Source organism: Erpetoichthys calabaricus, chromosome 5, assembly GCF_900747795.2.
Source record: "Erpetoichthys calabaricus chromosome 5, fErpCal1.3, whole genome shotgun sequence".
Lineage (NCBI taxonomy): Eukaryota > Metazoa > Chordata > Cladistia > Polypteriformes > Polypteridae > Erpetoichthys > Erpetoichthys calabaricus.
The window spans coordinates 13,647,007-13,669,239 of record NC_041398.2 but is presented as its reverse complement, the minus strand read 5'-3'; the positions used below and the strand labels follow the sequence as shown (position 1 = coordinate 13,669,239).

The 22,233-nt window shown below is 43.0% G+C and overlaps 2 protein-coding genes across 4 annotated transcripts in view; one reads left to right on the top strand and one right to left on the bottom strand.

Annotated features, from left to right (window-relative positions):
* The window catches only part of LOC114641729 (zona pellucida sperm-binding protein 4-like), a 290,625-nt gene that overhangs the window by 117,000 nt on the left and 151,392 nt on the right, over positions 1-22,233 (top strand). The gene's annotated exons all lie outside the window — the stretch shown is intronic.
* LOC114641745 (zinc finger protein OZF-like) lies at positions 905-20,367 on the bottom strand. The gene is made up of 3 exons (XM_028790780.2): positions 20,263-20,367; positions 5,337-5,798; positions 905-2,519 (listed from the first exon to the last, which is right to left on the bottom strand). The coding sequence occupies exons 2-3, from the start codon at positions 5,719-5,721 to the stop codon at positions 1,378-1,380; spliced, it is 1,527 nt and encodes a 508-aa protein (XP_028646613.2). The 5' UTR covers positions 5,722-5,798; positions 20,263-20,367; the 3' UTR covers positions 905-1,377.

The window sequence follows — 22,233 nt, the reverse complement described above, 5'->3', positions numbered from 1 at the left end:
AGTCTGCTGCTCAGGTGTATTTGGATCATCTTCTATCTAGAGGTCCTTACTACAGGGCCCCACCACCATTTACCTTCACTTGCAGCACTGCTGTGTTAGTGAGGAAGGAGAATAGTTAATCTGGCAATGATGTTCCTTTACCCTGTAACAAGCCTGAGGTGACCATGCGTGACCCATTTCTTTGCTGTGATTTTTTTTTTTTTTGGGCCGGGGTTCCAGCTGTGCGAACATCAGCCTCTGAAATTATCCATTCCCATATTTCAGCAGGCTTCTGTCAATAAGGGAGAATCCACTGCATCCACTGAACAGGATCATCTCCAGCCAGAGGAGCAGCTTCAGCGACAGACTGCTGTCACCGTCCTGCTCCACTGACAGACTGAGGAGATCGTTCCTCCACCACACTATGTGACTCTGCAATTCCACCCGGGGTGTAAATGTTAAAATTATTCAAAGTCATTGTCTGTCTGTATACTGGCATTATTATCACTTTTTAATATTGTTCTTTATCAGTATACTGCTGCTGGAGTATGTGAATTTCCCCTTGGGATTAATAAAGTATCTATCTTATTCTCTTGATTTGAACGTGACAAGACTGTCTCATGACCACTTTTTTTTTTTTTTTTTTATTGGAGGCTTGTCTTTTACTGCACCCCCCCTTAACTCTGAGTAAATGCTTCACAGTTCTGCACCCGGACAGGCCTGTCTGTTGTTGCCTTTGCAACTGGGCATAAACTGCCCACAGAAAGAAGGGCCAATACTGCACATATTGACTATGCCCATAAACTTCATGAAATTGCCAATAAAAAGCCTTTGCAAGTCCTGAGATGCTTATAATTCTACTTCAGTATACCAAAGAAACATCTGACAATAGATCTATAAACACTGAAGCAGCAAACTTGGTGAACACCAGCTGTGGGGGGTTATTCTCAGAACTTTTGTCCACGACTGTAATGTTTGCATTATCCCCAGCACTACTTCCTGTTTTCATAGACATTGGTAGAAACTTTCAGGACTTCTAGATGAGCATGGATTTTCAATGTGATAAACCTTAATGATTCCCAAACACACTGGCATAATTTCAGCGATTTCATTCCACATGTGTCGTATTTCAGTTTGCATCCCATGACATTCTTTAATATTTTGTTTGAATTCTTAAGTGGCTGTTAAGAATGCTGTTCTCTGAGAAATTCTTCCCACCATCTGAACAATTATGAGGTTTTTAACCAGTATAAAGTTATTTCTGGGTATGAATGCCACTGCTGTCTGTGAATGGTTTACCACATTCAGGACAACAATACAGTTTCGCTGCAGTATGGATTCTGATGTGCTATTGAAGATGGCATACTGTATTTATAAGAATCTTTTCCCACAGTCAGATCAAGAATGACCTCTCTCTTCAGTGTGGCTTTTTGAGTGGTTGTGAAGGCTTCTAATTCGTGAAAATCCTTTGCCACAATCAGAGCAGCAATAGGGTCTATATCCAGTGTGGCTGCGTGTGTGCTGCAGAAGAGTACCGCTGTCAGAAAATCTTTTGCCACATTCAGAGCAGCTATAGGGCTTTTCTCCAGTGTGAATTCTTGTATGTCTTTGGAGACTGCTACTATCAGAAAAGTGCCTGCCACATGCAGAACAGCAATACGGTTTTTCTCCAGTGTGGGTCCTTGTGTGGCTCTGAAGACCATTTATTTGTGAGAATCGTTTCCCACATTGTGGACAGCAATGGGGTTTCTCTCCAGTATGAATTCTGTTGTGTCGTTGAAGTTGGCACAATTGTAAGAATCTTTTACCACATTCGGAACAGGAATGAGGTTTCTCTCCGGTATGAATTCCGGCATGTTTACGAAGACTACTGCTGTATGAAAACTGTTTGCCACATTCCAAACAACAGTGCGGTTTTTCTCCAGTGTGAATTCTAAGGTGGCTCTGCAGATGAATGAATTGAAAGAATTGTTTGCCACATTCAGTACAGCAAAAAGGTTTCTCTCCGGTGTGAATTCTGATGTGGCGTTGAAGATTGCACAATTGTAAGAATCTTTTCCCACATTCAGTGCAATAAAATGGCTTCTCTCCAGTGTGAATTTTTGAATGTTTCTGAAGATCGCTACTTTGGGAAAATCTTTTGCCACATTCAGAACAGCAATGAGGTTTCTCCCCAGTGTGAATTCTCGTGTGTTTCTGAAAACTGCTGTTATAGGAGAATCTTTTGCCACATTCAGAACAGACAAAAGGTTTTTCTCCAGTGTGGATTCTTGTGTGGGTGTGAAGATTGTGTACGTGTGAGAATCGTTTGCCACATTCAAAACAAGAGTAAGACTTGTCTCCGGTGTGGATTCTGACATGTTTATGCACTTGTTGATCAGTGTTGATGGGAAGAGGGTTACGCAGCAAAGAGTCAGCTGTCAAATTCTCTTTTTTTCTTGTTGATGTCTTCTTCTTCTTGTCCTGTTTCTGCTGCAGTCTCTCCTGAAGAGAGGTCTGAGCAAATGAAACTGGGGAGCAGATGCCATTCTTCTGGAAATCTGCAATAACACAAGCAATTTAGTCAAATGTTTATAGTTAAATAAAATACTAAAAAGAGAGAGGTGAAACTCTGATTAGTGTTGCTGCATCCTGCCGAGGTTCCATTTCTAATCTGTCCATTGTGTGGTTGAACTTTGCTTGATCTCATTCGGTCTGTCAAATTTCTACAGATCCCTCCCAAATCCTTAAGTGTGATTGGGTGTGGATGTGTGTGCCAGTGTGTTCTGCAGTGGACTGGCATGCATTCTCAGAGTTTGATTTCAAAGCTGCCAGTAACCTCATGTTAAGAACATGGATGAACGAGATCTGATGACAGCAGTTCAGATGATGAAGTGAGGATTCCGGCAAACTCAAGTTCAATTCCAACCCCGTCAGTTGTCACTATGGCTCCCTCACTGGCTCAATACAAACACACACATATATGTACACAAACACACACTTAGCAAAATGTGAAAAAGTGAAGGGAGTTGAAGACTTTTCAGATCCACTATGTAGCAGCCTAAATCATTTCAATTCATTTTTCCCCCTCATCAGACCACACTCAATACCCCAGAAAGACAAAGGAAAAATGGGATTTTTGAGATTTTTGCAAATGTATTAAAAAATGGAAATTTCCCATTGCCCCAAGTATTCAGACATGCTGCTGTCACACTTGAACTGTGTCTCGGGTGCCCTCCATTCCTATGAATCATCACTGAGATGTCCCCTACCCCTTCTTTGGGGTCCACCTGTGCTCAGTTCACTTGGTGAAACTGATCAGAAAAGAAGGTCCAAAGGTGAGCACAAACCCAGCCGTGAGTTTGAAGGTACTACCAAGATTGTAAACGCTGCAGGATCTGTGCCTCTATACGTTTCCCAAGAGCAGGGGTGGCCGCCATAATTCTTAAAATAGAAGAAGTGTGGAAGAACCACAGCTCTCTCTCATGCTGGCCATCTGGCCAAATGAAGTATTTGTGGGAAAGGACCTTGATAAGAGGCGGTGACCAAGAACCCAATGGCCACTTTGACTCAGCCCCAAAGAACCTGTGTGGAGATGGGAGAAACTTCCAGAAGGAAAACCAACTCTGGAACATTCCGCTCATCTGGGCTTTACGGCAGAATGGCCAGAAGGGCAAATAAAAGCCTGGCTCTCAGACTGTGAGAGGAAAGATTTTTTGCTGCGATGAAGGCAAGATTAGAAGAAACCAGGCACCACGTCCTCATCTGTGCCACACCATGCCAACAGGGAAGCATATGGACAAATGTCGTATCTTCAAGTTTTCGGCAAATTGAGAAATTGCTGTCGCATTTTTCCTGAGCTTCTCGTGCACAATCTTGTTTTTTTTCACGAATCAACAACACCTGCCATTTAAATCATGTGATCGTAATCCAATGTTTTTCCTCATTTCTTGCTAGGTGTACATACCATCTCCTTCCACCGTGCTATAACCAGAATGAAGACATATTTGGCCATCACCACTACCATCTAACATCAGGAAAGACCTAATAACTCCAAAACTACAAATTAAAAAAAAAAAAAAATAGGCAGTTTCTAGATTTTTCCACCATACGTGGGAAAGCCAAACAGAGCAAAGTCCAGAGATATCCTTAACAAAAAGACCTCAGAACGGGGCTGAATGGTCATAAAGTAAAGACAACACAGAAGTGGCTTGGGGATAATTCTGAGAATGTCTTGGAGATGCCCTGGACTTGAACCTAACTGAAAATCTCTGGAGAGACCTGAAGTCCACCAAAAGTCTTCATCCAGCCTGACCGAGCTTGGGAGAGGATCTGCAGGGAAGGATGGCAGAAAATCCTCAAATCCTGGTTTGTGAAGCTTGCCACGTCAGACTAAGAAAACTTTTTGTACCTAGTAAAGGGCCTGAATACTTATGTTGATGGGATATTTCAGTTATTTTTTTTTTTATATATTTTTAATAAATTTGTACAAGTTCCTAAAAATCTTGTTTTCACTTTGTTATTCTTGGGGTATTGAGTGTTGCGCGACGAGGAAAAGAAAATGTGAAAATGTAAGCCGAACTCTACGCATAATGAAACGCGACAAAATGAAGGGGTCCGCACTTAAAGTCACAGACACATACAGAACAAACTGTAATGGGGGCTCTGATTGGTGAGAAATTGCTCAGTGCCCCCCCCCTTCAAATTTCATCTCCACACACAGAGAGGCTGACACTGAACTCACAGCCATTGATTTGGTAAACAGCAGCAGGAGCTTACCCAGATGTGCTAAAGGAGGTCTCCACGAGGTCCGTCCAATTCCAACTGGATCACATTCAACAAGTGTTCTTCTAATGAAGCAGCAGGATCCCTCTCTGTAAACCTCCAAGCACCACCACCACCACCACCGTTAGGTTGACATTACGCTTGCCTTTCTGCCAAGTGACTCTGGGTCAAGGCAACCAAGAATTTCATAGCAGCCTTCTTTGTCACCACACCAGGGCGGTTCTCCTTATAGTTCAAACTGCTTTGTGACTTGGATGTCTTGATTTCATGGCCAGACCTTCTGTGTGAGGATGAGAAATAGAGCTGGGGGGCAAGCCCTGAGCAATTTCTAAAGGGTGACAGGGATCGGTTTTGGACAGAATTTTAAGCATCCCTGAGCACATTCCAAATAATGTACATCTGTGTGGCAAATGCTTCACTTAGCACAGCATTAGAAAATGACATCTACCGATTTTGAGCAAAGCTGCTCAAGTAGACTTGACAGCAGGTGTGTCCCCAACTCTTATTTCCTCCTAATAAACATCAAGATGATCACAGTTAGAATTTCTACATGTTCTGTTTCATTTTCTTTTATGTTTCACTGCATTACTTACTTATTTCCAGGCTCCCAGATGACTGCTGCTCTTCTCCTGCTCTCCTGTTTTCTTCAAACTCTAAAAACTCAGATTTTATCGCTATAGAAATCTGTTGGGTACCCAGTTGTCCCGTATAAGTGACCCTGGGCTGAGAATTGGAATGAGATTCTTCATAATCCTCTTGCTTAAAAATGTTCCTAGTTTCATGCTTTTGCAACTCAAGACTCAAAGAGAAGTCCTCCACTTTTATCTCAACAGTCTCCTCCTTGCACTCCTCCTCTTTAAAAGCTGAAATTCTTCCTTCACCTTCCTCCAGCTTTACACACAACTCTTCCGGTGCACAGACCTCTTGTTTAATGCATGCCAGTCGTGGATCCATGTCATCCTCTTTGACTGAGGCCATGTTTCATGTGAAACTCTTCTCTCTCCCCCCCTCAAGTGTCTGCTTTTCTCTTCTAAGAAGCGTTTCTCACAACCTCTCTATAAAAATAAAAGTGAGAGATTACTTTACAAAGTCATTGAAAATATCTTGAGCACATTTAAATTGTAACTTTTACCAAACACAGAAAACTGACAACTCAGACTCTATGAGCAGTTTGAAAGGCAAGGAATCTGCCATGTTAGCCTAAGACACTCTCAGCAGATTTGGAGTGAAAGCCTACATGAGACAAAGACAAAGTGCAGCTGATTGAGACAAAGGGAAACACAGGGAAGGGGGAAAAGCTTACAGGAGGGGAAACAAATCATTTTTTAAAAAAATCTGCAAATTGCTTCTATTAAGGTTTTAACTGTGATAAAACTGTGATGAACTATAAAGGACAATTTACAAAGGCACTTTACCTTGAAGGCAACAATTCAGATGATCCCAAGTATTTCTGCATGGTTCCTTTCTTTGGACCAGTAATCTACAACTTCAGTACATCTGTCTTGTCATTTAAGTAATCTATGTTCAAACCATTAATTTAAAATGGCAGACAATTTATAACTTATTGATAAAACAGAGAAAACAAGAGATTGCACAGACAAGCATGAGAATCACAATTTTTAGTCACAGCCATCCATCACCAGGGTAGCCAGTCAATTTATAGGAGTGTGAAATCACGAGATATGGAACCCCATGTGCATTTTTGATATAACGGCCCATAAGAGGAATCAAAAGAGGAGCGACATCAGGGACAGAGGATAGATAGATAGATAGATAGATAGATAGATAGATAGATAGATAGATAGATAGATAGATAGATAGATAGATAGATAGATAGATAGATAGATAGATAGATAGATAGATGTGAAAGGCACTATATACTGACAGATAGATAGATAGATAGATAGATAGATAGATAGATAGATAGATAGATAGATAGATAGATAGATAGATAGATAGATAGATAGATAGATAGATAGATGTGAAAGGCACTATATACTGACAGATAGATAGATAGATAGATAGATAGATAGATAGATAGATAGATAGATAGATAGATAGATAGATAGATAGATAGATAGATAGATGTGAAAGGCACTATATACTGATAGATAGATAGATAGATAGATAGATAGATAGATAGATAGATAGATAGATAGATAGATAGATAGATAGATAGATAGATAGATAGATATGAAAGGCACTATATACTGACAGATAGATAGATAGATAGATAGATAGATAGATAGATAGATAGATAGATAGATAGATAGATAGATAGATAGATAGATAGATAGATAGATAGATAGATGTGAAAGGCACTATATACTGACAGATAGATAGATAGATAGATAGATAGATAGATAGATAGATAGATAGATAGATAGATAGATAGATAGATAGATAGATAGATAGATAGATGTGAAAGGCACTATATACTGATAGATAGATAGATAGATAGATAGATAGATAGATAGATAGATAGATAGATAGATAGATAGATAGATAGATAGATAGATAGATAGATAGATAGATAGATATGAAAGGCACTATATACTGACAGATAGATAGATAGATAGATAGATAGATAGATAGATAGATAGATAGATAGATAGATAGATAGATAGATAGATAGATAGATAGATGTGAAAGGCACTATATACTGACAGATAGATAGTTTTTAAATTAACCTTTATTGTAAACATAAGCAAAAAACTCAAACATAAACATACACAATCAATAGAAAAAGAAAACCAAATTTCAGAATAAACAACAGAGCCATACATCAGACCCCTATTACTCCCCCTTTACACTCCCCCTACTCCGCACATTAATAACAAAAGCAACAGTTAATAATTCATTACAACACAAAGACCACCATAACTCCCCCTTTACGCTCCTCCTACTCCACACATTAATAATCACGTGGTATTGCTGCCCACCATTTCTTTCTCTTGCCCACCACAGTGAAATCAGAAATTCATTTTCAGCTCCCCTTCATCGACTGAGCACAGCACCCCTTTCACCCCCCACACATTTTCAAACACCCCCATTCTATTCATCTGTTTATAAAAAGCAAATTCCAGTCTTATTCTTGAATAAACATTCAACTTAAAAATTAAACAAATATCCATCGGTTCTGACCCACATTGCTTATTATTTCGACTTTTGAGAATGGCCAGCTTTGCTTCACCTAACAGAAAGTCAAACAGCTGAATCCTGCATCGAGTTTTCTTATTATATTTACTTCCAAAAATGAACAGGACTTCATTAAAAGTTCCTATTAAATTGGTACACAAAGCTTCAAAGAACCTGAAGAATCCCGCCAGTCGATTACAATACAAAAACAAATGAAAAATTGTTCCTTTTTGTCCACAGAATATGAAAGAATCAGTTTCCGCTTCTTTAATAATGTTCAAAAAGGAGTTGGTGGCAATGATCCCGTGCCCAATTCTCCACTGCAAATCTGCAGTTCTTTTGTTGCTCGGTGGCTTGTAGAGCTCCCTCCATGCAGGCCCCCTGTGCCCTTCCACTCCCAGCTTCTCCCTCCATGGAGTGTCCAGCACAGACACCACTGCATGGAAGTGAGTCACCTTAACGCAGTACTCATAAAGCTCTCTCTTGGTCAGTGAGTCAAAGCCCACCACTGTTCCTTTGGTGAACTTAACAACTGAATGGACTGGCAGTAATGAGAGGTCCACAGCGGGGCAAACATCCAAACTATTACCAGTGGAGCTGATGGAGTCATTGTAGCTAAAGACTATCACTTGCTAAGAAGAGAGAAGGTGCTGAATCGTCCTGACTGAATTTACTTCAAGAAGAGAAGCCAAGACTTCAGCATCAATAAATAACTTGGTATTGGCATCATAAATCTGTGCCACTTTCAGTACCTGATGCTTAATAAGAATTGAAACAAAACTCTCACTGTGCAAGAGAGGGCATGAAAAGACAGAATTAAAAATTAAAGGCTCATTTTGTAGCCAGCCAGTTGTGTTAAAATTCCTCCTGAACACCAAGTGCCAAGTTAATAGGACACCTCTGTAAAATTTTGGCAACACAGAAAGGTCCATTTTTTGTAGATTTATTACCAAAAGTGCTTTATCAAACCCTAGCCCACCCACACGATGAAGGAAACTCAGAAAAGCTTCTGCAGGACTTGGAGCCTGAGGGCTGTGACTTTTGAGGGGATATCCAGAAGTCCCTGACCGCCTTCTTCCAATGGTAAAAACAGCACACTCTGCTTTAGCCAATGCAAGCCGTCCCAGAAAAAATCAACCAAAACTCTTTGGATCTTCTTCAAAAGCCCCAGAGGGGGGTCACCACACATGAGTTTGTGCCACAGCATTGAGGCCACCAAATTATTGATGACGATCACCCGCCCTCTGTATAACAGTTTAAGTACAATCCACTTCCACTTTTTCAGATGAGAGGTCACTTTCTCTAAAAGTCCCTCCCAATTGCTCTCGTCCACCCCCTCACTGCCCATGACCACCCCAAGATACCCGAAGCACTTCCTGTTCCATTTCAGGCCACCAGGCAAGTCTGGTAAAGGACATCCAGACCAGGAGCCCAGTAAGAAGGCGTTACTCTTAGACCAATTTATTTTTGCTGATGATATGCTCTCGAAAATTTGTTGGCAAGAAATCAAAAAATGTCACCCTTTGATTTGATAAAAACAATAATATCATCAGCGTAGGCCAAACATTTGAAATTAATATTTGGGCAGGACGGAAATGTCACCCCCTGTAGTCTCTGCCTCAACTGAAAAAGAAACGGCTCGATGGCCAAAGTGTAGAGCATGCCGGACAAGGGGCAGCCCTGCCGAATTCTCCTCCTGACTGGAAATGGTGCACTCAGGGTGCCATTAACTTTTAAAATCCCAAAGACATTGGTGTACAGCAGTGCAATCATCTGAACAAAAGTATCACCAAACCCAAAACATTTCAATGTTTTAAACAAAAACCGGTGATCTACTCAGTCAAAAGCTTTCTCCTGGTCAATGGATAAGATTCCTAAAGTCATCCCAGAAAGATTTGAGGCTGAGATGATATCATGCAATACAAAAATATTGTCATAAATAGTCCTGTCGGGCACACAGTATGTCTGACAGGGACTGACGAGCAGGTCCATCACAGTCCTCAGGCGGCTGGCCAGGGCCCTCGAGAAGATCTTATAGTCCATGCACAGCAGACTCACGGGGCGCCACTTCTTTATTTGGCAAAGGTCTCCCTTCTTAGGCAGCAGAGTGACGACTGCTCTTCTGCAGCTCAACGGCAGTTCCCCGTCCTGTAAACTCTCGAAGAACACCGCGTACACCTCCGCACCCAGCAGGTACCAGAAATGTTTATAGAATTCAGCTGGGATGCCATCGATTCCTGGTGCCTTTCCAGTATTTAAACCAGCCAGTGCATCTGAGAATTCTTGAAGGCTGATGTCTGCCTCCAGCGTCAGCTTGACCGTGTCTGGAAGTTTGGGTAATCCGTACAAATAGTCCAACATAGCCGAATCATCAATTACACCATCTTTAAATAAATCCGAGTAAAAAGACACCGCAAAGTTCCTGATCTCCTCTGTGGTGTGTAGCTCTCGACCTTCAGCGTCCTGCAGCATGTGGATCACTTTACTCTCGGCCTCTTTCTTTTCCAGATTAAAGAAAAATTTCGTAGGTGCGACCAGGTGATTTAAAGTTTGAAAACTCGAGCGCACCAAGGCACCTTGGGCACGGAGCTCCAGGAGTTCAGAAAGAGATTTTTTTCTGGATGTTAAAACAGCAAGCGTTTCTTCACTAAAGCAGTCCTGTAAAAGGCTGTGTAGATTTGTGATGTCCTCTTCCAGGCTCTTCATCTCATAAAGACACCGCCTGGTCACATGCTGAGTGTACTGCTGGCAAAAGGCTTTTATCTGCACCTTCGACACATCCCACCACTGCCGAAGAGATGGGAATCTGGACTTGGTTTGTGTCCACTGCTGCCAGAAAAACTCAAAACATTTGAGGAAATGATAGTCCTCTAACAGGGAGACATCAAAGTGCCAAAGAGATTTAGAGAAAGGTTTAACAGGGACAGAGACATTTATTCCCACCAGAGAGTGATCTGAGAATCCGACAGGGCAAATATATGCCTTTGTGATTGTGTTCAGCAGGTGCCTCAGACAGTAAAAACGGTCCAAACGCGCCATCGAAATGCACCCACCGCCCCCCTTAACCCAGGTGTACTGCCTATCTGATGGAAATTTACTTCTCCAGATATCCACCAGGTCCGAGTGGTCTAATAAGGAGCATAACGCTTGGACAGACGCTGGATGAGGCTCAGCACCATTACGGTCCAGTAAGTTATTTTCCGTACAATTAAAATCTCCTCCGACCAACAGGATCTCCCCATTAACAAAACTCTCCAGCACCTTCCTCAGAGCTTTAAAGAAACAAAGTCTCTCTCCTCCATTTGTTGGCGCGTAAGTGTTAATAAACACCAAATCTTGGCTCTTGTCCTTCACCTGAACTACCAAAAGGCGCCCAGCCACCACCTCACTAATGTTAGTGATTTGTAAATTTGCCATTTTTGAGATTAGTATGGCCACCCCAGCACTGACGTGTGAGCCATGACTCAGGACAGCCTGACCCCCCCACTCACGCAACCAGTCCGGCTGATTTCTAACATCAGAGTGAGTCTCTTGTAAGAAAATGACTTGAAGAGCCTTTTGGTTTAAAAAGTCAAACAGAGCGGCTCTCTTTGCAGTCGCCCTACAGCCATTCACATTTAAACTCCCAATGTGTAAAGACTGCATTGATGAGACACAGATGGGAGTGAACAGCACTGCACAAGTCAACCAGAAATAAAGAAGATTCAAGAAACTATACATTATTTCTGAAAAATGGACTTTCGCACCCTGCTAATCACATTTTTTAGCCTGGTAGTTTCTTTTTGGTCCATTCCCAGAAGCGCCGCTTTGCGCATCACTCTCTGAGCGGACACCACAAACAATGGAAGGTCAGGGAAGTGATCCTCTACTCTGATACCCCTCCTGCCTTCGATGAAGTCCAAAAACTTCTTAATACTCTCAGTGTCATACCCGCCACTGAGTCTGTATTGGGACGAGGTCGTACTCCTTACTGAGACGTCAGTGTCACCACCGTCGTGCTCACGATCACTCAGGTCGCTGTGACAATCACTTTGACTTCTAAGATTCCAGCTACACCCTTGAGATGGCTCGCCAGCTACGTGACTTTTCTTTGCAGATGTTTTAGTGTCTGATTTTTCTTTACGTTTTCGAGTGCCAACTGTAAATTCCTCCTCACACACCCCCACTCCTTCACTCTCCCTCTGAACAGTCTCGCCACTCACACCCACTGCAGTCTCACTCCCTTGTCCTTCCATAGCGCACGTCTCGGTGCGCTCAGCCAGGCGCCCGTCAACACACGCCGGTGCTTCTGCAGCCACGTCAGTAGCCATAGCTTCAGTCACAGCGGGGCCGACTGGCGCGGCAGTCTCTATGCCGACCATCGCCGTCTTATCCCCACCGCTGCTGACCTCTGCAGTCTCCGGCTTATCCTTAGTCGGTTCAGTATCCACAGACTCGCACTGAGCACTTTGAACTGACTCGTGTGTAACGGGATCGCCGGGCTCAGCCGACGCATTCCCTTCAGTAGTCAGCAGGCTCGTCTCAGGAGCGACTGTTAACACTGCAGTGGGGAGCAAATCACTCACAACCTGTGCTTCGGCTACGAGCTCAGTTACCTCTGCAGTCTCCTCATCCTCCATACTGTCCACCTCCTCACCACTTTCATACTCCGTCTCATCGCTCTCTGAGGCAGGGGCAGCGCTTCGGCCCACTGATGAAATGGTCTCATTCTTACACTGAGACGCCTTGTGTCCGGTCCTCCCACAGTTAAAACACTTCATCGAGTCCGAAGTAACAAAAACCACATAATCACAGCCATCAACTTTCAACCTTAGAGCAACATTTATGTCCTCATTCATGTTGTTCAACACCATAAAAACCTGCCTCCTAAATGAAACAACGTGTTTCAATTCTTTCATTTTACAGCCCAACGGAATCATCACTACGTCTGATAAAACCTGGCCATAGCGGCGCAGTTCCTGCACCAAAACATCATTCTTTAAGAACGGAGGGACATTTGAAATTATAATCTTTTTTGCAGGTGCTGATAGAGGTAAAACAGGAACCAAAGCGCCATTAACAATAACCCCTTCTTCTACAAGTTTATCAACCAGGGATTCCTCATTAAGAAAAACCACAACCGCCTTATTCATTCTTGAGGCCGAACGGACATTCTTATAGCCAACAACTTTACCGACAGCCACAACACACTCTTCAGCCGAAACGTGCGGCTCTACCAGGACTTTAACCCCATGTCGGCGGGAAAGATTCTCATAAAACTGAGGCATTAGACCAGGTAAGGACCCTTTGGACGCGGACATGGCTAAACGCCAAAGCCACGTCTTATTCGATAAAACCCCCTGATACAGAAAAATAAGAAATTAGAGTTAGAAAAAAAGAAAAACAAAAAAAACTTACTGAAGACAAAAAACTCCGACCGCCAACGCCACGACTCAGACACACCCACCACAGACCACACTAATCGAAAGACACACCGACAGCAAGACAGTAGAGATAGACAGACAGACAGACAGACAGACAGACAGACAGACAGACAGACAGACAGACAGACAGACAGACAGACAGACAGACAGACAGACAGATAGACAGACAGACAGACAGACAGACAGACAGACAGACAGACAGACAGACAGATATGAAAGGCACTATATACTGACAGATAGATAGATAGATAGATAGATAGATAGATAGATAGATAGATAGATAGATAGATAGATAGATAGATAGATAGATAGATAGATATGAAAGGCACTATATACTGACAGATAGATAGATAGATAGATAGATAGATAGATAGATAGATAGATAGATAGATAGATAGATAGATAGATAGATATGAAAGGCACTATATACTGATAGACAGACAGACAGACAGACAGACAGACAGACAGACAGACAGACAGACAGACAGACAGACAGATAGATAGATAGATAGATAGATAGATATGAAAGGCACTATATACTGACAGATAGATAGATAGATAGATAGATAGATAGATAGATAGATAGATAGATAGATAGATAGATAGATAGATAGATAGATATGAAAGGCACTATATACTGACAGATAGATAGATAGATAGATAGATAAATAGATAGATAGATAGATAGATAGATAGATAGATAGATAGATAGATAGATAGATAGATAGATAGATATGAAAGGCACTATATACTGACAGATAGATAGATAGATAGATAGATAGATAGATAGATAGATAGATAGATAGATAGATAGATAGATAGATAGATAGATAGATAGATATGAAAGGCACTATATACTGATAGATAGATAGATAGATAGATAGATAGATAGATAGATAGATAGATAGATAGATAGATAGATAGATAGATAGATAGATAGATAGATAGATAGATAGATAGATAGATAGATAGATAGATAGATGTGTGGGTGTATGGGTATGATGGAAAAATGTGTGTCCATGGGGTGCCAAGTGGGAGAGGGATTCATTAATTATACGTGTGCAGGTAAGTGGTTTATTATTTTTATTGTCAGCTCCTTGTGTCAGTAGGCACAGCGCCAGCACTGAATTAAAGCAGAAGGAGTGGGAAGTAAGATGATGAGATCCAGAGAGGTTGAATAGATGGCTCTAGTGGTAAGAAGTGAGTTACCTAGGAAAGATGAGCATCATTCTAGAGAATAGATCAAGTGATAGATATTGTGTGTATATATATATATATATATATATATATATATATATATATATATATATATATATATATATATATAATATATATATATATATATATATATATATACTAGCCAACCCGCGGCATACGCCGCATAATCATGCCGCTCTTTTAATGAGTTTTAAGCACAGGGAAAAAAATGAACATTTGAAAAATCTGTAATTTAATAAATCACCCAGAAAAGTAACATTGCAACAATGCACGCTATGAACCAACATACAATTGTCTGTGACTGAAAACTGGAGATCCGCCGTCGCGCCTACACCTCCCAGAGTGCGGGACAGGGCTGGACAGCACTCGGGCGCGGAAGGCGGAACGGGGGGAGAGGGGAAGGATGCCCATGAAGCGCACAGTTCCATGCAAAGATTTTTGTATCTTTTTCATAAACTGGGGGATGGCTACTTAATTTAAGCTTAAGGATTATATATTGTACAAGTATAAAGAAAGAATTCAAAGAAAAAATGACTCATTATATTAAATGTTATCGATAATATCAAGTATAAATAGGGGGTCCTGCAGTTCCACAGTGCCTATACGCGAGCCGCCACTGAGCCATCACAAATGGGGTTCAACGGCTTACCCTCGTCTGTCGGTGCCGGGTAGACACACGTTGATCCATTCAGTGTAGTGCGCGTGCAGCACCGGACATCTAAGGGCATCACATACCTGTTAATGCTCAATCTCACATGGCTGAAAGCCACTTGTCTCTCTAAGAAGTTGGACGCCGACCGCTCGGGGGTCGTGTAACTATTTAGCAGGAGGGAGTCTCGTTCGTTTTTGGAATTAACCAGACAAATCGCTCCACCAACTAAGTACAGCCATGCACCACCACCACCACCCACAGAATCGAGAAAGAGCTATCAATCTGTCAATCCTCTCCGTGTCCAGGCAGGGTGAGGTTTCCCGTGTTGAGTCAAATTAAGCTCGATTTGTGTGTGGCGAGTTGTTGTGTCCGAGCACATGAGCAGGCACTGTGAATGCCTTGAGAGCGTGGGTGGACGCGTGCCGGGGAATAATGAGTATCTATATATCTTCTTAGATATAGACAGCGTCTGATAGTTGTGATGGTTTTACACTCCAGTACATTGCGGTGAACGCTGGTAACAGTCAGGCAGGCAGGCGTATTAAAGTTGGTGCGCGTGTCTCTGTAGCGGTTCGAGTTCTTGGGCGGTGCTCTGTCGTTTGTATCTCACAGTCAGACGACTTGGTGGATTATATATGGAAATGCAGCTGAAACCGAAAAGAATAATGAAAAGTCAACGTGGCTCAGTGGTGCATGTGTACTGTAGCAGAGACGAAAGTGAGTTGTTTCGTCCGGGCACATGAGCAGGCACTGTGAATGCCTTGAGAGCGTGGGTAGACGTGTGCTCGAGTTGATGGGCTGGGCTTTGTGAGTTGACTGCTTTCAAAGCGCTGCATGCTTTCATGGGTGTCTTGCTTGTTCTGGCGGCGGCTTAGTGAATTATATATATCGATACACAGCCTTTTCTTAGATGGTCCTGCCGCGTCCACCCTCGTTCTCGAAGCATACACACCGCCTGGTCATGGGCGGGGTAAACGTCTTCCGTGTTCCTGCAGGACCATCTAAGAAGACGCATGTTTGTCGCAGATGCGAATTGCTGTATGTAGTGTGTAAAACACAGTTTGCGATGGTGCACGCGGTCATGCGTCGTAACCGAAAAGTCAACGTGGCTCAGAGGTCCATGTGTACTGTAGCACAGACGAACATAAATGAAGCCGTTTTTTCCGAGGCGTCGCGTCCGAGTTGGTGGGCGTGGCTCTGCGAGTTGTCATCATATCCAATGGTCTTAGAGTTGGTGAGCGTGGCTCCTTCCTACTTGTCGGCAGCTTCGTGAATCCACGCCCTTCCAGCGTGCTTTCATGGGTGTCTTCCCCGCTCTGGCGGCGGCTTAGTGAATTATATATACAGTGGGTACGGAAAGTATTCAGACCCCCTTCAATTTTTAACTCTTTGTTATATTGCAGCCATTTGCTAAAATCATTTAAATTAATTTTTTCCCTCATTAATGTACACACAGCACCCCATATTGACAGACAAAAAAAAGAATTTTTGAAATTGTTGCAGATTTATTAAAAAAGAAAAACTGAAATATCACCTGGTCCTAAGTATTCAGACCCTTTGCTCAGTATTTAGTAGAAGCGCCCTTTTGAGCTAATACAGCCAGGAGTCTTCTTGGGAAAGATGCAACAAGTTTCTCACACCTGGATTTGGGGATCCTCTGCCATTCCTCCTTGCAGATCCTCTCCAGTTCTGTCAGGTTGGATGGTAAACGTTGGTGGACAGCCATTTTTAGGTCTCTCCAGAGATGCTCAATTGGGTTTAAGTCAGGGCTCTGGCTGGGCCATTCAAGAACAGTCACAGAGTTGTTGTGAAGCCACTCCTTCGTTATTTTAGCTGTGTGCTTAGGGTCATTGTCTTGTTGGAAGGTAAACCTTCGGCCCAGTCTGAGGTCCTTAGCACTCTGGAGAAGGTTTTTGTCCAGGATATCCCTGTACTTGGCCACATTCATCTTTCTCTCGATTGCAACCCATCGTCCTGTCCCTGCAGCTGAAAAACACCCCCACAGCATGATGCTGCCACCACCATACTTCACTGTGGGGACTGTATTGGACAAGTGATGAGCAGTGCCTGGTTGTCTCCACACGTACTGCTTAGAATTAAGGCCAAAAAGTTCTATCTTGGTCTCATCAGACCAGAGAATCTTATTTCTCACCATCTCAGAGTCCTTCAGGTGTCTTTTAGCAAACTACATGCGGGCTGTCATGTGTCTTGCACTGAGGAGAAGCTTCCGACAGGCCACTCTGCCATAAAGCCCTGACTGGTGGAGGGCTGCAGTGATGGTTGACTTTCTACAACTTTCTCCCATCTCCTGACTGCATCTCTGGAGCTCAGCCAAAGTGATCTTTGGGTTCTTCTTTACCTCTCTCACCAAGGCTCTTCTCCCCCGGTAGCTCAGCTTGGCCGGACGGCCAGCTCTAGGAAGGGTTCTAGTCGTCCCAAACGTCTTCCATTTAAGGATTATGGAGGCCACTGTGCTCTTGGGAACCTTAAGTGCAGTAGAAATGTTTTTGTAACCTTGGCCAGATCTGTGCCTTGCCACAATTCTGTCTCTGAGCTCTTCAGGCAGTTCCTTTGACCTCGTGATTCTCATTTGCTCTGACATGCATTGTGAGCTGTAAGGTCTTCTATAGACAGGTGTGTGGCTTTCCTAATCAAGTCCAATCAGTATCATCAAACACAGCTGGACTCAAATGAAGGGGATCTCAAGGATGATCAGAAGAAATGGAAAGCACCGGAGTTAAATGTATGAGTGTCACAGCAAAGGGTCTGAATACTTAGGACCATGTGATATTTTAGTTTTTCTTTTTTAATAAATCTGCAACAATTTCAAAAATTCTTTTTTTTTTGTCTGTCAATATGGAGTGCTGTGTGTACATTAATGAGGGAAAAAATTAATTTAAATGATTTTAGCAAATGGCTGCAATATGACAAAGAGTGAAAAAGTGAAGGGGGTCTGAATACTTTCTGTACCCACTGTATATATAGTGGCACACGGCCGGGAGTGGTACCCAGCCGGGATGCCCAGAATGACCAGAGGAGGGCTTACGCCTCCTCCAGACTACGAGAAGGCGACCGCCCTGGTGGCTTTGGGGACCACGGGAACAGAGCTTAGAAGCTCAACCCTATAGGAGGTGCCCAGATGCCTGAAGAACCCTGACGCTCAGCACTATCGCCACACCTGGAAGTGCTGGAGGGAAGAAGACCAGGGATACCCGGAGTGCTTCCGGGTGCACAGCCGGCACTTCCTCCACACCAGGGAGAGCCGGCAGTCGCTCATTGGGAGGCACCTGGAGCACATCTGGGTGGGGTTAAAAGGGGTCTGCCTCCTCCATTCGATGGCTGGAGTCGGGTGGAAGAGGACGGAGCTCAGAGGAGAGGAGAGGAAAAGGCATTGTGAGGCCTGGACTTTGGGGTGATTGGTGCTGCGGCACTGGGGTGTGTACACACTTGTAAATATGGAAAATGTAAATAAACGTGTGTTGGATGGTGTACCATCGGTGTCCGCATGTCTGTGTCGGGGCTGTTCCCCACAATATATACTGTATATACTGTATATATACTGCTCCAAAAAATGAAAGGCACCCTTTTGAATGAAAGTATAGCATCAAGTCAGTGACACTGGTGGGCTATTGATCTGGTCAGTGAAGTAGCAGAGGGGCTTGTTCATCAGTTTCAGCTGCTTTGGTGCACTAGAGTGGGGGCAACAATAAAAGAGATGACCCCCAAAACAGGAATGAATGGTTTCACAGGTGGAGGGAGGCCACTGACATTTTTCCCTCCTCACCTGTTTTGCATTTGGCTATGGTCAGTGTCACTACTGGTAGCATGAGGCCATACCTGGACCTTACAGAGGTGGCACAGGTAGTCCAACTTCTCCAGGATGGCAGGCACATCAATACCATGTGGCATTGCCAGAAGGTTTGCTGTGTCTCCCAGCACAGTCTCAAGGTCATGGAGGAGATTCCAGGAGACAGACAGGCAGTTCCTCTAGGAGAGCTGGACAGGGCCCCTCATAGAAGGTCCTTAACCCATCAGCAGGACCCACTGCTATCTGCTCCTTTGGCCAAGGAGGTACAGGATGAGCACTGGCAGAGCCTACAAAATGATCTCCAGCAGGCCACTGGTATGACTGTCTCTGAGCAAACAATCAGAAACAGACTTCATGAGGGGGGCCTGAGGGCCCAACATCCTCTAGTGGGCACCGTGGAGCTCGACTGGCATTTGCCATAGAATACCAGAATTGGCAGGTCCACCACTAGCACCCTGTGCTTTTCACAGATGACAGCAGGTTCACCCTGTGCACACATGACAGACGTGAAAGGGTCTGGAGAAGCCGTGGAGGACGTTATGCTACCTGTGACATCGTTCAGCATGACCAGTTTGGTGGTGGGTCAGAAATGATATATCTGGGGAGGGAGGAATATTCATGGAGGGACATACAGACCTCTACAGGTTAGACAACGGCACCTTGACTGCTATTAGGTATCGGGATGAAATCCTTGGCCCCATTGTCAGACCCCATGCTGGTTCCTCCTGGTGCGACAGGATGAAGGAATTGATCCCATTGACTGCAACACCCCCCAGCCTACTCACTAGCCTGACCTCATTCCAATAGAACCCCTCTGAGTGGGACATTATGTTTCGGTCCATCATACATCTCAGCCTGTCCAGGACCTCAGTGATGCCCTGGTCCAGATCTTGGTGGCGATCTCCCAGGACACCATCCGTCGTCTCATTAGGACTTTGTGAGGTATGCGGGAGGGATACAAACTACTGAGTACGATTTGAAGTTGGCAAAATGGACTCGCGTGCCCGCCCGATCATCATTTTTTCCCTTTGATTATCGGGGTGTCTTTGAATTCAGCCCTCTCTCTGTCGGTTGATCATTTGTATTTCCATCCTTTCCTTCCTAACACATCGCCATATCTCTCCATCGTAGTACTAATGTACTGTGTGCATCAGTAACAAATCAACAGCGACCAAATCGTGTGTCTCCCTAAAACCCCATACAATGAAGAGGAAGCTCGGAATTCGTTGCTCCGATCCCACTTGGGAATCCCGACCACCCGACCGCCCCCTGTTGCTCACCGCCTCTCCTTCTCTTCTCGTTCTCTTTTCCGCTTCTGCTCACTTTCGCCTCTGAAGAAACTCCAGCCATGTGTCTGGTAAGACAGTCGGAGCCGTCGGCTGATTGGAAACAAAAGACGTCATCAAGACGCGACACGCCGTTGGACCAAACTGGTGCTCTACTGCCATCTACTGCACAAACTGAGAATTATTGGTAGCACTTTAATTCGGTATTGCAAAAATGCATCTGTTAACTCATTTATTCTTATTTAACAAGACCTTAACATACACTTCTTTGGGTACTTATAACACTTTTGAAACATCAGTTGTTATGTTATTCATATCTGCGCAGTGTGACATATTGACATGATGGCAAAATTACTTGTTAATATGAGGGATTCACGAGTCTTATACAGAATATGTCCTTTCAAGAGCAATGTGTCTTAAGCCACCTCAGTCAAGGTTTGTTAGAAGGTCATATTGCGGAGATGAATAAACACTTTTCTGATGGTTTGTAAGTATTATGAAGACCCAAAGAAGCGTATATTAAGGTCTTGTTACATACGAATAAATGAGTAACAGAAGCATTTTTGCAGTACCTAAAATAAAGTGTTGCCGAATTATTTAAAAGCAATCTGCATATCCCGTTTCTTTGAAAACTTAAGTAATGCATTATGGGAAGTTTTTCCTGCAAAAAATGAAAATTATAAAATTAAAATGCAATCTCTCTTTTGCAATTTCATTTTCAAAGTCTGGATGCAAGAATGAGGCAAAATTTCAGCTAGTATATATATATATATATATATATATATATATATATATATATATATATCCTCTTTAATAAAATCCCTGTGTGCGTCCAGGTGTCCATGTGTGTCTTCTGGTGAAGTGCGCATGCGCGGGGCACGGTGCGACGCGCGATATTACTGTCCGAGAAAGTTACAGGAGTTTTACGGAAATACAAACCAGTATTACTGCGAGAGGAAATTAAAGGTACACAATACAGTGACGCATATTACAGCCGCATACAAGCCAGTATTACTGTCAGAGGAGATTAAAGGCATATTACTGATGGGCACGCCTGTATTACCGCCAGAGAAAATTAAAGGTATATTACGGACGTAGAAGACAGTATTACTGTCACAGAAAATTAAAGACACACAATACACGTCGGCAGCCCACGAAGAACAGTCAGCTCAGCAAGTAAACATCAACAAAAGAAAGGCTGAAAGACAAAGAAAAACACGACCAACAAACAGAATGAGGTCAAAGTCCCTTGTCATTTAATATAGACTGTTCCTACTAATGTTTATTCGCTACTGTTCTACCGCCCGTTATTGTAACGGGCTTAATGACTAGTATATATATATATATATATATATATATATATATATATATATATATATATATATATATATATATATATATATACAGTGGTGTGAAAAACTATTTGCCCCCTTCCTGATTTCTTATTCTTTTGCATGTTTGTCACACAAAATGTTTCTGATCATCAAACACATTTAACCATTAGTCAAATATCACACAAGTAAACACAAAATGCAGTTTTTAAATGATGGTGTTTATTATTTAGGGAGAAAAAAAATCCAAACCTACATGGCCCTGTGTGAAAAAGTAATTGCCCCCTTGTTAAAAAATAACCTAACTGTGGTGTATCACACCTGAGTTCAATTTCCGTAGCCACCCCTAGGCCTGATTACTGCCACACCTGTTTCAATCAAGAAATCACTTAAATAGGAGCTGCCTGACACAGAGAAGTAGACCAAAAGCACCTCAAAAGCTAGACATCATGCCAAGATCCAAAGAAATTCAGGAACAAATGAGAACAGAAGTAATTGAGATCTATCAGTCTGGTAAAGGTTATAAAGCCATTTCTAAAGCTTTGGGACTCCAGCGAACCACAGTGAGAGCCATTATCCACAAATGGCAAAAACATGGAACAGTGGTGAACCTTCCCAGGAGTGGCCGGCCCAC